This window comes from Schistocerca serialis, chromosome 4 (genome assembly GCF_023864345.2).
Source record: "Schistocerca serialis cubense isolate TAMUIC-IGC-003099 chromosome 4, iqSchSeri2.2, whole genome shotgun sequence".
In the NCBI taxonomy this organism is placed as follows: domain Eukaryota; kingdom Metazoa; phylum Arthropoda; class Insecta; order Orthoptera; family Acrididae; genus Schistocerca; species Schistocerca serialis.
Genome location: NC_064641.1, coordinates 693,186,166 through 693,203,823, shown reverse-complemented (window position 1 = coordinate 693,203,823; position 17,658 = coordinate 693,186,166). Strand labels below are relative to the sequence as shown.

At 46.2% G+C, this 17,658-nt stretch overlaps 1 protein-coding gene across 2 annotated transcripts in view; it reads left to right on the top strand.

The window, feature by feature from the left end:
* LOC126473196 (collagen alpha-1(XVIII) chain-like) overlaps nt 1–17,658 on the top strand; it is a 646,928-nt gene that overhangs the window by 521,361 nt on the left and 107,909 nt on the right. For both annotated transcript variants that reach the window (XM_050100092.1, XM_050100091.1), the window contains exons 12-14: nt 3,101–3,139; nt 9,399–9,489; nt 16,449–16,531. In XM_050100092.1, coding sequence (XP_049956049.1) covers nt 3,101–3,139; nt 9,399–9,489; nt 16,449–16,531 — 213 coding nt within the window. The remainder of the gene's footprint in view (nt 1–3,100; nt 3,140–9,398; nt 9,490–16,448; nt 16,532–17,658) is intronic.

Genomic DNA, 17,658 nt, shown 5'->3' with positions numbered 1-17,658 from the left:
GTTCCCGTTTTTTAAGTTTTTATCGGATACTTGTTTACGTTTACTGTCCGCACATTTGCGAGTTAGAAATTACAAATACCTTGGTGAAAATGTTGGGTAACGTGCTTTTTCCGGCTTTTAAACAGATCGCTTCTAGGGATTGCCTGTAAGTAGACACAAACCTAACCGCTTTTATTTTCCATTACCTGACATTGTCAAATTTCTAATATGTTGTTTTATACATTTGTATACAGATAAACACCTGGTCATAAAAATATAGTTTGCGAAACCGATCTGTATTTGAATAAATATTTTTAAGAGTAGCAACGATCCTTTCATTCAGCGCGGAATATTTCGGCTGTGGTTGCCCTGCGAACAAAGTGTTATGTAGAGTGGTAAAGGTTCAGTAGAACGAACTGTTTGTCTATCGGATTATAGGGTGAGAGATTTACTTCAGGTACGACCACTAAAAATATTAAGCTACTGCCTAAGTTCACTTGGCGTAACTGGAATTATTTAATAAAGAAATTTGTCATAAAAGATGGTATAATTCCTGTCAAATAAAAGATGACGTCCTTTAACTTAATTTATTCATCTTCAAAGAATAAAAAACACGTCTATCTACAATCCTCAACAAAAGTTTGGAATACTATCGTAAAATGTAATCTACGAAACTAGAAGTCTCATTGATCTATGCACTTCATGAATTATCTGATTAGAGCCCATATACTGGATGGTGTTTACTACTGGCATGATTTGCGGTCTTTCAAATAGCTCTAATGGCTCTGAGCACTATGCGACTTAACTCCTGAGGTCATCAGTCGCCTAGAACTTAGAACTAATTAAACCTAACTAATCTAAGGACATCACACACATCCATGCCCGAGGCAGGATTCGAACCTGCGACCGTAGCGGTCGCGCGGTTCCAGACTGTAGTGCCTAGAACCGCACGGCCACTTCGGCCGGCTTTTCGGTCTTTCCCCAGTCGTGTAAACATACCGCTGCCGTGGCGACACATCGCGAACAGTCCACTACCAACAACATCTTCATTCACTTTATGTTCAGCACTGCAGTAACACGCCACGTAGAGGCATACAGCATTTTGATAGAGTGAAGATAATGGCTTAACTTTCAGCAGGTCATACACAGCAAGATGTTGCCGATCGTGTCACTCAAGTGGTGTGTCTAGGAAGTGCAGAAAGTACAGAAGTCGGGAAATACGAATGATAGACCTCGCATTTTCCTTGTTTCTTTACCATGGTTCATACACTGTTCAGTCACATTAATGTGACCACCTGTCAAAAGGCTGAATAACCACCTTTTGCTGTCCGCTGCGATACGTGTAGGAAGAGAGTCAACGTCGTTCTTGAAGGTACGGATAAGGATGTGGTTCAAATGGCTCAAAGCACTATGGGAGGTGATCAGTCCCCTAGATGTAGAACTACGTAAACCTAACTAACCTAAGGACATCACACACATCCATGCCCGAGGCAGGATTCGAAACTGCGACCGTAGCGGCAGCGTGTTTCCGGATTGAAGCGCCTAGAACCACTCGGTCACTGCGGCCGGCTGATAAGGATGTGGAGCCATGCTACCCTAGAGCCGTGGCCAGCTGCCCTACGTTTCTCGGTTGATGATCCGTGGCGCGAACAGTCCGATCGAGGTCGTCCTACAGACTTTCGATTGGAATTAATTACGGGGAGTTTGGTAGCCAGGGGAGCACGGTTAACCCCTGATGCCCTTCGTACCATGCACGTCCGCTGCGAGCTGTGTTACACGTTGCGTTGCCCTGCTCGTAGATGTCACCGTGACGATGAAAAACAAACCACATGTAGGGGTAGACATGGTCTCCAGGGCCAGATGCATACTTGTATTGATCCACTGTGCCTTCTAGAACGTTGAGATCGTGCAGGGAATGTCACGAAAACATTCCCCAGGCCATGACGCATGCGGGGTGTTTGCCTTCAGACGTTTCTCGCCGTACGTACCATCGACCATCTGTCCGATGGAGCGTAACATCTGGAAAGGCCACATGTCGCCTCCTATTGGACGTCCAGTTGCGATTGTGTTCAAATGCCATCCATCGTCGCCAATGAACAGCAGTCAGCAAGGGTGCATGACCCAGGCGCCTGCTGCGGAGGCACATATCCAGCAACGTTCGCTGAACATTAGTTGAGGAGACGCTGCTGGTGGCCCCTTGGTTCATGAGGGCGGTCAGTTGCTCAACAGTTGTACCTCTACTCGCCGGTACACACCTCCGCAGCCGTCAATCACATATGGACCGTGGTGCACCACGCTTGCCTCGGCGCCGGTTTTGCATAGCGCCATTTTGCCATGCACCACTTCGTGCACTTTAACCGTGGCAGCACTAAACCAAGCCGTTTCGAAAATGCATCCACCCTTGGCCTGAAAGCCAGCGAGGGTTGGGTTGGGTTGGGTTGTTGTGGGGGAGGAGACCAGACAGCGAGGTCATCGGTATCATCGGATTGGGGAAGGACGGGGGAGGAAGTCGACCATGTCCTTTAAAAGGAACCATCCCCGCATTTGCCTCGAGCGATTTAGGGAAATCACGGAAAACCTAAATCAGGATGGCCGGACGCGGGAATCAACCGTCGTCCTCCCGAATGCGAGTCCAGTGTGCTAACCACTGCGCCACCTCGCTCGGTGAAAGCCAGTGATCATGTCGTTTTGGACGTCAGATAAATGGCTGCGTTTCCACATTACGACAATGACTGCTCTGTTTCCCGCGTTTCCCGACACACTTTATATACTCTCCAATGATAGTGCTGCGACCAGCTGTCTCTGAGTGCCGGCCGGGGTTGCCGAGCGGTTCTAGGCACTACAGTCCGGAACTGAGCGACCACTACGGTCGCAAGTTCGAATCCTGCCTCGGGCATGGATGTGTGTGATGTCATTAGGTTGGTTAGGTTTAAGTGGTTCTAAGTTCTAGGCGACTGATGACCTCAGAAGTTAAGTCCCACAGTGCTCAGAGCCATGAACCATTTGTCTCTGAGTGGTTATTGCAAGTAGACGGCGAACACAGCTGGGTCACATTAATGTGACTGGACCGTGTACTATAATACGAAATGTATTCACTGTACTTCTTTTTGTAATGTTTCAGGACGGTTATCCCATTGAAGTAGAACCGCCTCCAATTCCGGTAAGTGTTTAGCAGTACGCTTTTTTCTGTAAGGGTTTATGACCTTCCATCTGTTTATTTCCTATAACATGCTTACGCAATGACCGCTAAGACATTCATAAGTAGATTACGAGATGTAGTCACAGTGTTTTAATTATAACCTCGAAAAGAATTAAGTTATCCAATTAATTTGTTCGTTTGCAGCTACAGGTCTGCAGTCTAGGGGAGCCAAATCAAAATGGCGCAGCCCACTGATGACATGGAATTGGCTCATGTAGCGGCCTGCTATGGCACTGTGACGCGGTAATCTCAATGTGTATCTGGACTGCAGACCTGTAGTTGAAAAAAAAAAGTAACTTAATTCTTTGGAGGTTATAATTAAAACATTATGACCAGCTTCGTAAATTACATGGTCTAAGTTCGTTATCGGTGATTACACAACTCTAGTAAGCAAAAGAATAAATACCCGACTCATGCCTACCTTAGTATGACTGTAGCAAACTGTTTAATGTCATGTCTGATCATTTGACTAAGCCTGTGAGTGGAAAACATCAGCTCCACAATGCTTGTTTATTTGTATTATAATGACTTACCATAACATATTTGTTTAATTAAACATTAAAAAATAGTTACATAAGTTGAGGTGTCTATTTTTTGGCTCCAAGCTGGACATACGCTATAGGTTAGCAAACTACATTTTAATACAAAATGTTTTAGCATGAACAACGTCTTGTGACTCCACACCCACTATAACTCTTTCGAAGTGACACTACCCAGGTAGTTGGTATATCAAAATTCAAAGTACTGTATCTGCAGAACGAACACACAGGTACCTCAGACCAAAATGATCGCTTTGTGTAACTTTATACCTATTGTATGAGGTTCATTCAAATAAACCTGGTTAATGCGTCTACCTTTGCCCTCCACGTGAGGTGGCACCACGTAACTGCGGGTATGGTGGTGCCATCTATTGGCGGAGAGACTGACGCGTGCGCACCGTTTGATGTTGCATAGCGCCAGCGTGGTTTCTCGCCGAAGACAAGGTGGTCACACAAGTTATAGTCCAGTACCGAACATGCAGGCGACTAAACAGGAGCATGCCCGCCCAGTTAGCCATGCGGCCTAACGCACTACTTTCCGGGCGGGAAGGCCTGCCGGTCCCCGGCACGAATCCGCCCGGCGGATTAGTGTCGAGGTCCGGCCTCACGGCCAGTCTGTGTATGGTTTTTAAGGCGGTTTTCCATCTGCCTCGGCGAATGCGGGCTGGTTCCCCATTTTCCACTTTAGGTACACTATGTCGGCGATTGCTGCGCAAACACTGCGTACACCATTATTACTCTACCACGCAAACATTTAGAGCTACACTCGTCTGGTATGAGCTGTTCCCGGGGGGTCCACTGGGGGCAGAACCGCACAATAAGCCTGGGTTCGGTGTGGGGCGGCGGTGGGGTGAGTGGACTGCTGTAGCCAGTTGTGGGGTTGTGTACCACTGAGGACTCGGCGGGCTCCGTCGTTTCTCGGTCCCCAGTTCCCTACAATACAACAAAATACAAGCATGTAGAAAGTGAAGTGATTCGATTTTTGGATGCGAAGGGGTTTGGAGGCCGTGAAATGTATCGACGGATGAAGGCTGTGTACGGTGACTTCAGTCTGAGTCATTCAAGTGTTGTGGAATGGCGCAAACGATTCCTGGAGGGGCGCGAGTCACTGGAAGACGATGCTCGTCCTGGATAGGCTCATCGTGTCATCACACCGGAAATGGTTGCGGAAGTGAATGCTTTAGTCTTGGACAACCGCAGAATCACCGTGGACGAGATCCATCGGTTACTGAGTATTAGCGTGGGCACCGCCCACACCATAATTCATCAACACTTGCACTTTCAAAAAATCTGTGCGCAGTGGGTTCCCCACCAGCGCTACATTCGTATTTCGCTGTCTTTGAGTCATCTGCTACGTTATCATGAGGAGTACTACGGATTTCTGTCACGTATTGTCCCAGGTGATGAAACATGGTATCACCATTTTGAATTCGGAAAACCAAGCGTCAGAGAAAGCACTCACAACCTCCAAAGAAATCAAAGGCCGTGAATATCAGTTCCGATAAGGTCATGGTCTCCTTCTTTTATTTGACCACAAGGGCCCACTGCTTGTCGAGTTCCTGGAAAGGGAACCACCATCAATGCCCAGCGCTATCAAGCCACTTAACAGAACCTTAGACGAGCCATCAAGTCATAACGCCGAGGCATGTTGTCCAATGGCGTTATCCTGCAGCATGATAATGCCCGCCCACACACGGCCAATGTGGAGAAGATGACATTGCAGCAGTTCCGGTGGGAAACGCTGGAACATCCACCGTACAGTACCGACCTTTCACCGTGTGACTTCCACGTGTTTGGACCTCTAAAACAAGCTAATCGCGGACATCGATTCTCAACGAAGTGTGTGACTGGATCCAGGCCTGGACCCGACAGCAGCCTACTAGCTTCTTCAAGGATGGAATCAACCGGCTAGTGTCGCAATGGGATAAAGGTGCCAACAGTTTTGGTGACTATTTTTGAGTATGTGTATTGTGTATAACTACATTTTTGAGTTAATAAAATCGGTACCGTTACTTTACACTAGTGACCAGATTTCATTTGAATGCCCCTTATAAAAGTGACAAAAGCTATCTATCACAGGCATATGTAGGACCCAAGAGTCATTGTATGCCCCTACATGGCGATACTGAGAACGCCAGTGACATCACAGCTGGTGGCCAGAGTATATGAGGATGTATCAGCAGCCCTCCAGCAGTTGCTTAATTTGCCAAAATGCAAAGAGTGCTCGGTCGAAAGCACAAGGGGTTTTGAGTACTTGACACAGCTACAGGCCCGAAAACGTTTTATCGCAGGTATGGAATAAGTTTACAATATATTATTTATACACTACTGGCCATTAAAATTGCTACACCACGAAGATGACGTGCTACAGACGCGAAATTTAACCGACAGGAAGAAGATGCTGTAATATGCAAATGATTAGCTTTTCAGAGCATAAACACAAGGTTGGCGCCGGTGGTGACACCTACAACATGCTGACATGAGGAAAGTTTCCAACCGATTTCTCATACACAAACGGCAGTTGACCGGCGTTGCGTGGTGAAACGTTGTTGTGATGCCTCGTGTAAGGAGGAGAAATGCGTACCATCACGTTTTCGGCTTTGATAAAGGTTGAATTGTAGCCTATCACGATTGCGGTTTATCGTATCGCGACATTGCTGCTCGCGTTGGTCGAGATCCAATGACTGTTAGCAGAATATGGAATCGGTGGGTTCAGGAGGGTAATACGGAACGCCGTGCTGGATCCGAACGGCATCGTATCACTAGCAGTCGAGATGACAGGCATCTTATCCGCATGGCCGTAACGGATCGTGCAGCCACGTCTCGATCCCTGAGTCAACAGATGGAGACGTTTGCAAGACAACAACCATCTGCACGAACAGTTCGACGACGTTTGGAGCAGCATGGACTATCAGCTCAGAGACCATGGCAGCGGTTACCCTTGACGCTGCATCACAGACAGGAGCGCCTGTGATGGTGTACTCAACGACGAACCTGGGTGCACGAATGGCAAAACGTCATATTTTCGGATGAATTCAGGTTCTGTTTACAGCATCATCATGGTCGCATCCGTGTTTGGCGACATCGTGGTGAGCGCACTTTGGAAGCGTGTATTCGTCATCGCCATACTGGCGTATCACCCGGCGTGATGGTATGGGGTGCCATTAGTTACACGCCATGGTCACCTCTTGTTCGCATTGACGGTACTTTGAACAGTGGATGTTACATTTCAGATGTGTTACGACCCGTGGCTCCACCCTTCATTCGATCCCTGCCAAACCCTACATTTCAGCAGGATAATGCACGACCGCATGTTGCAGGTCCTGTACGGGCCTTTCTGGATACAGAAAATGCTCGACTGCTGCCCTGGCCAGCATATTCTCCACATGTCCCACCAATTGAAAACTCTGGGTCAATGGTGGCCGAGCAACTGGCTCGTCACAATACGCCAATCACTATTGATGAACTGTGGTATCGTGTTGAAACTCCATGGGCAGCTGTACCTGAACACGCTCTGTTTGACTCAATGCCCAGGCGTATCAAGGCCTTTATTACGGCGAGAGATGGTTGTTCTGGGTACTGTTTCTCAGGATCTATGCACCCAAATTGCGAGAAAATGTAATCACATGTCAGTTCTAGTATAATATATTTGTCCAGTGAATACCCGTTTATCATCTGCATTTATTCTTGGTGTAGCAATTTTAATGGCCAGTAGTGTAATATCAAATTTTGTTTCCTCCATACGTTCCCTATGTCTGACAGATTTCCATCCATCTGATGAAAAGAAAGTCTGTGTGTGGCTTAACAGCAGCTACAGATATCAGAACACAAATCATTATTTTTTTCTTTTGCAACCCTGATCATAAAACTACCGGGGCTTGAGAATACCACTGCAAGAGAGTTACAAGAGAAACAGAAAAAAGAAGGTCCGGTAGAGACCGCACACGTGTAACAATGTTTTGTAATGTTATCACTAACATTACCTTTTCTTTGAAGCATTGGTGATTAACATACAAAGGAACTGACTGCAAAGGATTCACAATCATAATTGACTAATACATCTACACTCCTGGAAATTGAAATAAGAACACCGTGAATTCATTGTCCCAGGAAGGGGAAACTTTATTGACACATTCCTGGGGTCAGATACATCACATGATCACACTGACAGAACCACAGGCACATAGACACAGGCAACAGAGCATGCACAATGTCGGCACTAGTACAGTGTATATCCACCTTTCGCAGCAATGCAGGCTGCTATTCTCCCATGGAGACGATCGTAGAGATGCTGGATGTAGTCCTGTGGAACGGCTTGCCATGCCATTTCCACCTGGCGCCTCAGTTGGACCAGCGTTCGTGCTGGACGTGCAGACCGCGTGAGACGACGCTTCATCCAGTCCCAAACATGCTCAATGGGGGACAGATCCGGAGATCTTGCTGGCCAGGGTAGTTGACTTACACCTTCTAGAGCACGTTGGGTGGCACAGGATACATGCGGACGTGCATTGTCCTGTTGGAACAGCAAGTTCCCTTGCCGGTCTAGGAATGGTAGAACGATGGGTTCGATGACGGTTTGGATGTACCGTGCACTATTCAGTGTCCCCTCGACGATCACCAGTGGTGTACGGCCAGTGTAGGAGATCGCTCCCCACACCATGATGCCGGGTGTTGGCCCTGTGTGCCTCGGTCGTTTGCAGTCCTGATTGTGGCGCTCACCTGCACGGCGCCAAACACGCATACGACCATCATTGGCACCAAGGCAGAAGCGGCTCTCATCGCTGAAGACGACACGTCTCCATTCGTCCCTCCATTCACGCCTGTCGCGACACCACTGGAGGCGGGCTGCACGATGTTGGGGCGTGAGCGGAAGACGGCCTAACGGTGTGCGGGACCGTAGCCCAGCTTCATGGAGACGGTTGCGAATGGTCCTCGCCGATACCCCAGGAGCAACAGTGTCCCTAATTTGCTGGGAAGTGGCGGTGCGGTCCCCTACGGCACTGCGTAGGATCCTACGGTCTTGGCGTGCATCCGTGCGTCGCTGCGGTCCGGTCCCAGGTCGACGGGCACGTGCACCTTCCGCCGACCACTGGCGACAACATCGATGTACTGTGGAGACCTCACGCCCCACGTGTTGAGCAATTCGGCGGTACGTCCACCCGGCCTCCCGCATGCCCACTATACGCCCTCGCTCAAAGTCCGTCAACTGCACATACGGTTCACGTCCACGCTGTTGCGGCATGCTACCAGTGTTAAAGACTGCGATGGAGCTCCGTATGCCACGGTAAACTGGCTGACACTGACGGCGGCGGTGCACAAATGCTGCGCAGCTAGCGCCATTCGACGGCCAACACCGCGGTTGCTGGTGTGTCCGCTGTGCCGTGCGTGTGATCATTGCTTGTACAGCCCTCTCGCAGTGTCCGGAGCAAGTGTGGTGGGTCTGACACACCGGTGTCAATGTGTTCTTTTTTCCATTTCCAGGAGTGTATCTTGTGTAATGACCCCTTGGTGTGTAGTCTTATTCATTGAGTGTTAGAACCCTTAATCTACAAATAGCGCCCTTTCAATGTTACGTCGATTAATAATGTCCTGAGAAATTCGAAAATATTTGTAAAACTTGTTACAATTTGTGGCGTTTCATGAGCAACACTTGGCTGAGTATGGATTCTGTTTTCTGGCAGGGCTTGGAGACATCCCCGGGTCCACCAGGGCCCAAAGGAGACACTGGAGAAGCCGGGCCTCCAGGTCCAGCAGGGCCACCTGGACCACAAGGTGATTGTATTGTCTTGCAGTAAGCTCACCACCGGAAACTCGTGGTAGAAGTAAGTCCACAACTGGAAACTTCTGGTGAAATTTAGTCCACAACTGGAAAACTCTAGTAAAATTAAGTCCACTACTGAAAACCTCTGGTAAATGTGAGTCCACTATTGGAAACCTCTAGTAGATGTAAGTCCACTATTGGAATCCTCTCGTAGATGTGCATTCACGACAGCAAACCTGTGGCACACGTAAGTTCACTAATGGAAATCTCAGACAGACAGGCCTTTTGCAGCAATCTTACATTGTCACACTATATGTAAAAGGGCACTATAATGTGGCAAGCATCAGGAAACAGTATGACACAAAGGACAAATAAAGTACATGCAAACGATTTCATTCTAGAATGGATAGAATACTTCTAAAAACATAATCTTTAGAGTTTTCACGATGTACACTGAGACTTCCTATATGTGTTGGAATTAGGTCTAATAGCGGATTGAAGGTACAGCCTGTAACCAATGAATGTGATGGAAACCCAAGATTAGTATATTTATTTGCGTGGTTATATAGTTGAATTGGTACTTAGAGAGTTTTACAGCACTTGTATATAACTAGTGGTTCTACCATGCACTATGTCTAGGCGATTAGTGATGGCCCGTGATACATTCAAAACCATCACTGGTGGTCTGTTGTCCCATAGCAGATCAAAACTTATTTCAAGGAATAGTGCCCTCGTAGTACCACGAATGGAAAATGAATAGCAGCGAAATCTTAAATTCAGATTAAAATCTGTATTGAAAGGATAGCCTAGACGGCACTGCTGGTGGCGGTATATTTATTTCTGTAGAGAACTCTGTATGTAGTGAAGCTTCTCAAATTCTGAATCTGAAAGAATCTGCATAAGGTACGTGTCAAAGGTGGGTGAAGCATAGCATTCAGATTCTTTTGTGGACCATCTGCTTTGGGAGCTCTAGTGGCCTAACGCTTGAGAGAAAATTTGGAGAATATCGAGGTCAGTTTGTCAGTTATAGTATGGGAAAGTCACACCACTAAAACTGATGCCAGAGACAGGGATTTATAAATTTATTCTGAAAATTCATTCAAACAGTGAGAGAATTGAATCAACAGGGCTACGTCTTAAATTCCCTAGTAACTAACACACCTAATCCCTTATAATCAATCAATGTAAAGAGAAAAGGGGGGGAGGAAATCAGTGACAATCAGGGTGTTATAGCATCAATTACTACAGGTATTAAAGATAATGGTAAATAATGTAGGAAAATAATACGTTTAGCAAACGTGGCATGAAATGGACTGCAGATTACATGAGCAGTCAATGTGAAATATTGTTCTGTGGGGACGGAGGTGCGGAACACAAATGGATAAAATTTAGAAGCGTTGTACAATCTTTCTTAGACAGGTATGTGCCGGGGGAGATTGTGAGGGGTTGAAAAGATCCACTGTGGTTCAACATCCTTGTTAGAAAGTGGCTACAAAAACAAAGAGAGTTCCATCACAGATTTAAGGGAATTCAAAATCTTGTTCAGGAATAAAAACTAGATGATGTCAAACTAAGTATAAGTATTGCAAGGCGGGAATCGTTCAGTGAATTGAAGTCTGAAATTTTATTGACTGATCTGACGATAAAATCATTTACTCAGTCATTCAATGACCACACTGGCACCTAAAAGGGAGATCAGACAGGTCCGAAATATTCAATACAGGTCTTCCGAAGTAGTTTCGCTGTGGAACGATTCCTCTTTCCAAACAGTGCACGAACGCAGAAATGTCAGATATTGAGATAAGTGATCACGAAACAGAAAACATCGCTCTACACTGCTGAGGCATCTGCATATAATGAGATTCCTGAATGAATGCACACACACCAAAAAATGTTTAGCATCACCCCGGTTCCCAGAACTCCTGATGATATACATTGACTGCGGATATTGTATCACAGACACAGTCCCTTTGACTGTTCAGAGATATCACTAAACCCGCCCAAAGATGTTTACAACTATGCATGAGCAGGACCTATTAGACGCGAGGGGGACCGACAGCCGAACAGTTCCAGCCATTCCACCAGGAAGGAGATACACAACTCGTGTTGTCTGTAGTTGAACCATGCCTAGGCGGTCAATACTGCGGTCCGATTGCATCCGCATTGTTGTTTACTTTGTGCCAGGAAGGGCTCTCAACAAGGACGTCTCGGAGTGAACTAAAGCGTTGTTGTTCGGACATGGAGGAGATACAGAGAGACAGGAACTGTTGATGACATGCTTCGTTCAGGCCGCCCAAGGGCTACTACTGCAGTGGATGACCGATACTTACGGATTATGGCTCGGAGGAACCCTGACAGCAACGCCACCATGTTGAATAATGCTTTTCGTGCAGTCACAGGACGTCGTGTTACGACTCAAACTGTGCGCAATAGGCTGCATGATGCACAACTTCACTCCCGACGTCCACAGCGAGGTCCATCTTTGCAACGACGGTGCAGATGGGCCCAACAACATGTCGAACCGACCGTTCAGGATTGGCTTCACGTTCTCTTCACCCATGAGTGTCGCATATGCCTTCAGCCAGACAATCATCGGAGACTTGTTTGGAGGCAACCCAGTCAGGCTGAACTCCTTAGACACATTTCCCAGCGAGTGCAGCAAGGTGGAGGTTCCCTGCTGTTTTGGGGTGGCATTATGTAGGGCTGACGTACGCCGCTGGTGATCATGGAAGGCGCCATAACGGCTGTACGATACGTGAATGCCTTCCTCCGACCGATAGTGCATCCATATCGGCAGCATGTTGGCGAGGCATTCGTATTCATGGACGACAATTCGCGCCCCCATCGTGCACATCTTGTGAATGACTGCCTTCAGGATAAGGACATCGCTCGACTTGAGTGACCAGCATGTTCTCCAGACAAGAACCCTATCTTCATGCCTGGGATTTATTGAAAAGAGCTATATGAACGGCGTGACCCACCAGCCACTCTGAGGAATCTACGCCGAATCGCCGTCGAGGAGTGGAACAATTTGGACCAATAGTGCCTTTATAACCTTGTGGATAGTATGCCACGACGGGTACAGGCGTTGACGAATGCAAGAGGACGTGCTACTGGGTATTAGAGGTGCCGGTGTATACAGCTACCTGGACCACCACCTTTGAAGGTCTCGCTGTATGGTGGTACATCATGCAATGTGTGGTTTTCGTGAGCAATAAAAAGGGCGGAAATGATGTTTATGTTGATCTCTATTCCAATTTTGTGTACAGTTTCCAGAACTCTCGGAACTGCGGTGACGCAAAACTTTTTTTGATGTGTGTATATGGATTATGCGAAAAACTTAGTCTCCTTCTAACAGCTTTTACCGTAGTTTTCTGGAGCAACGAACGCCATGAAGCTATTGCAGAAAGAAGGCAACTCACTGTCAGTTTCAGGGAGGCTCGTGGTGCGGATGCGCGTAATAATAGGCCAATCTGTTTTATAATTGTGGAACTCAGTGTATGTTCAAGCAAATAACCCTTTCGGAGACCGTAAGTGTCCTAAGTAGAATATACGCTGTGTTTGTTCTTTCAGAAATGTCTAAAAGAACAGACACCACATCTATAGAATTAACGCTATGGCAGCCAATGATCCCTTCAGTGAAGATGCACACCAAGCTCGGACCCTTACGGGAATTGATGAAATTCCACGAGTAATGACGCTAATGAGCAGGGGAACTACATTCAGTAGCCTGTGGTAGAATTTGGAGGCGTGCTGCGGTAACCTGTGCAGTTGTGGTGACCACTGTGTCCGAATGACGTAGTGGTAGCACATCGTCTTAGTAAGTAGGATATCCAGGTTCGAATCCCCGTCCGGCACAAATTTTCAACTTGCCTCAGTGATATAAATCAATGCTCACTGGCAGCCAGCTACCTTTAATTCCTTTGTCTCCAATGTAGAAAGCAACATGGATTCCATAAACAGAAAACTTCTGAAATTGAATACGTCCCGATAAACCTCGAGATTCAGAAATCAGTAGAGATCCCAGGTTGATGGGGTGTTCTTGTCCCACATAGCACAATACTGCCCCCAAAGCCCTGAGTTCGTGGCGCGATGCCTCTTTCCAGTAGCCGCCATCCTGGATGAGGGTGTATCCAGACACGACCGTTGGCCTGATGTGCCAAAGAAAAACGTGCTTCATGTTATCAAACGGCAATTTTCCATTGATACATCGTCCAATACGCATGCTGACTCCATTCGTAACCACCGATGTCGTTGGGTCAACATGGGAAGTACACCTAGGCGTCGTCTGCTACAGAGCCCCATGTCCAACAATGCGCAGTGAACCATGTCCTCCGAAACACTTGCGCCTGCACCTGCATTGTATTCTCTCGTCATATCTGTCACAGCTTGCCACCTGTCCTGCATTACAGAGTGGGTAAGCCTCCGACTTCCACGTTCTGCGGTGAGGTGTTTACATCCAACATCTTGTCTCCTACTCGTGGTTTTAACGTCCTTCAACCACTTTCCAAATATGCTCACAATGATAACATGCGAACAGCCGAGCAGCTTCGTCGTTTCAGCCACGCTCGTTCCCATGTGCCGGGCTAAAACAACTAGTCATCAGTAGACTTCTCGATTTGCGGCCCGTTTCATCGCTATAATGACTCCCCATTCGTCTCTGATCCGCCTGAACACTTACCATACCGGGTCATGTGCCCGTAGCACTACCAGGCGGCATTCAGCCTCGTGGTGAGCACCGGCCATGTTTTGGCTCATCAGTGTAAGCGTGCAGGGATGTGGTAAGATGAGGTATCAATGGTTGATTGATACAACGACGTTAATATTAATAATACAGAAAATCATGTAGTGTATAACAACTAATGTCGCAAGTTCTATGAGACCATTCTCTGATAATGTTCCATATAGCAAAATTGCAAAATCAGAAATAGAAGCAAAACGTAGAAAGATCTGCAGAGAAATGACATTGGGTGGAGTGACTGACGGTAGAACCTTGACGTATACAACATATTACATACACGTAAGCAGAAAATTCCATTATTGTTCTGTTGTACAACTGATGATCAATCACTACAAACAATTAAAGTCGTTAAAACGCGCTTGAAGCAATGTTAAGTGAAAAGTCCACGTAATACTGTTTGTAAAAGTAGACGAAGTCAGGCTGAAATTCGTAGGAGGAACTGTAGGGAAATGAATTCGCCATTAAAGAAAGCAGCGTACCAAACTTTCGTTCGACACAATCTCGAACACTGTTCGTCAGTCTGGGCCCGTTAGCGGATATGATTAACAAAGAAGACACAGAAGATACAAGGAAGAGCAGTGCATTTCGTCACAGCTTCGTTTAGCAAGAGAGGTCACAGTTCGTAGTGATAGACGGAAAATCATCGAATAGAACAGAATTGATATCTGGCGTTCCGCAAGGTAGTGTCATAGGCCCTCTGCATTTACATAAAAGATCTAGCTGATAATCTGAGCAGCCCTCTTAGATTGTTTGCAAGCGATGCTGTAATTTACCGTCTAGTAAAATTATAATACGATCAATTCCAATTACAAAATGATCTAGAGAGAATTTCTGTATGGTGCGAAAAGTGGCAATTGGCACTAAACAAAGAAAAGTGCGAGGTCATCCATATGGGTACTAAAAGAATTCCGATAAATTTTGGGTATACGATAAATCGCACAAATCTAAGGGCTGTCAATTCGACTAAATACCTTCGAATTACAATTACGAGCAACTTAAATTGGAAATACGACATAGATAATATTGTGGGGACGGCGAAACAAAGACTGCGCTTTGTTGGCAGAAAACTTAGAAGATGCGACATACCCACTAAAGAGACAGCCTACATTACAGTTGTCCGTCCTCTGCTGGAATATTGCTGCGCGGTGTGGGATCCTTACTAGGTAAGATTGACGGAGGACAGCGAAAAAGTGCAAAGAAGGGCAGCCCGTTTCGTGTTATCGCGCAATAGGGGTGAGAGTGTCACTGGTATAATACGCGAGTTGGTGTGGCAGTCACTGAAACAAAGGCGGTTTTCTTTGCGGCGAGATCTATTTACGAAATTTCAGTCACCAACTTTCTCTTCCAAATGCAAAAATATTTTGTTGACACCCGCCTACGTAGGGAGAAATGATCATTATAATAAAATAAGAGAAATCAGAGCTCGAACGGAAAGATTTGGGTGTTTCTTTTTCCCACGCGCCATTCGAGAGTGGAATGGTAGAGAAGTAGTATGAAAATGGCTCGATGAACCCTCTGCCACGCACTTAAGTGTGAATTGCGGACTAACCGTGTAGATGTAGATGTAGATTTAGCGAGGAGGCCACGGGGATGTTCCTCAAACGCCAGTGGAAAACGCTACCTCGTATGTCCTTACCCTTAACTGGACACGTAAACACGTGCGGCTTCTCAGCCACTCTTGCACGACAAATTACCAGTATTATTGTTAAATGCTGTTATTTCAGAAAGACAACGGGGCACACAACGTCCTCCAGCCTGTTTACTACATCTTGTATGACAGTACGTAACCAAAACGTTTAATGACTGATCGAGGAATTTCAGCAACATAGCCTCCCCATTCGCTTGAACTTGATGCTTTGACTTCTTGCTATAGTGTCACTAAATCCATTGATGTATGCCACAACCATTGATAGCGTGCACACATTACATATGCCGTGTCCCAAACATGCTACGAAACTAGCTATTAGTCACGTGTATTCGAACGCGTTCCTGACTCTTTGTGACGGAGGTTGAGCGGTAACCATCTTAACGCCTCCTGTACTGTCAACAGACAGATGGCTTTGATAGGATATGGTAGCCCAAGCCTCAAAAGATAAATTCTCCCAAAATGTAGAACTTCTTCTGGTTTTAACGAACAAAATCTCCTATAAGAATACCGGCGACATCTTGTACTTCAGGTATGAAATCTAACATGAAAGAGGTTTTTATGTGACCTCTAATACGTTGCAGGACCTCCAGGGCTTGACGGAGCGGCTGGTCCACCAGGACCGCCAGGACTACCTGGACCGCCCCCGGATGTGGAGGAGCTCAAGGTGAGTCTCCAAAGTTCATCATCCTACTTATTCTGCATATTGCTTTATAATAATGGGGTGTCTTTGCTTTATCTGCATACAGTCTACCACTTATTAAAATATTCCAGATTTTGGTCGAATGAATTACTTTGAGAAATACAATGTTTCGTTCCCATCTGTGGAAAACATCTTCAAGAAGGGTCGCAGTTTCAACAAAGTTCCATTACACAACCTGTCTCGGGACTGGCTGAAGTGACATCTATTCTATATGCTCCCGCACAGAGGTGTGATGTCCCTTCTTTTCTTTTTACCGAAGTGTAACAGAGATCCAACAGATAACTGGCGTGACTGGCAACCACAGTGATGTTACATTTCAGATGATGAAAATCGTGGCAGCTGTCTCATAATGATTTATTAATCATGTCAAGTTTCATGACGTGGTAAACGCATCAGCAGATAACAAACTATTGACCTAAGGAAGACACAAAAATCGTAACTAGAACTATATTAATTTATATAACGTTGATTAGCAAGTGGCGTACATGGACCATTCAATATATAACGCCCTTAAAATCTCTGTAAAGGTAACTAGTAGAAGTCCCCTATCTTCCTGTACGAAATTGGCGTCATAAAGTATGCAACCACTATGAATAAAACAGCCAATAAATCTAGAGAAATACCTAACCCCAGAAACAAAATATTGTTGAACAAGAACTGCCAAGCATCACCATTAAAAAAAGTTGGAGTCACGAATGATGGCGGTCGAGTTTAGTCTTATGCAGTGCACCTATGTCACGCATTCTCCAACAGCCAGTGAGAGCGTTCAGTAGTGCTCTGAGCGCTCTGCTATGAATGATGTACGTAATGCGAGAATTATACGCTATCGCAGCGAGTTATTTAGTAAATTTTTATTCCATTTGTTGCGAGTTGTCATGGCTGATCATGGTGGTGAGCGACAGATTCTGCACAAGCAAGAGAATACATAATTTTCGGGACACACGCTTTCACCGGGCGTAAAGCACGTGTATGCACCTGCCGCAACGTCGCTTAGAACCAGCAACAATGTAATCCCCGTCCTTGTCTCGACCTGCACGTCGAGACGTGCACGAACCACCACCGTTCATGGATCGGACTGTAGTAGAACACAA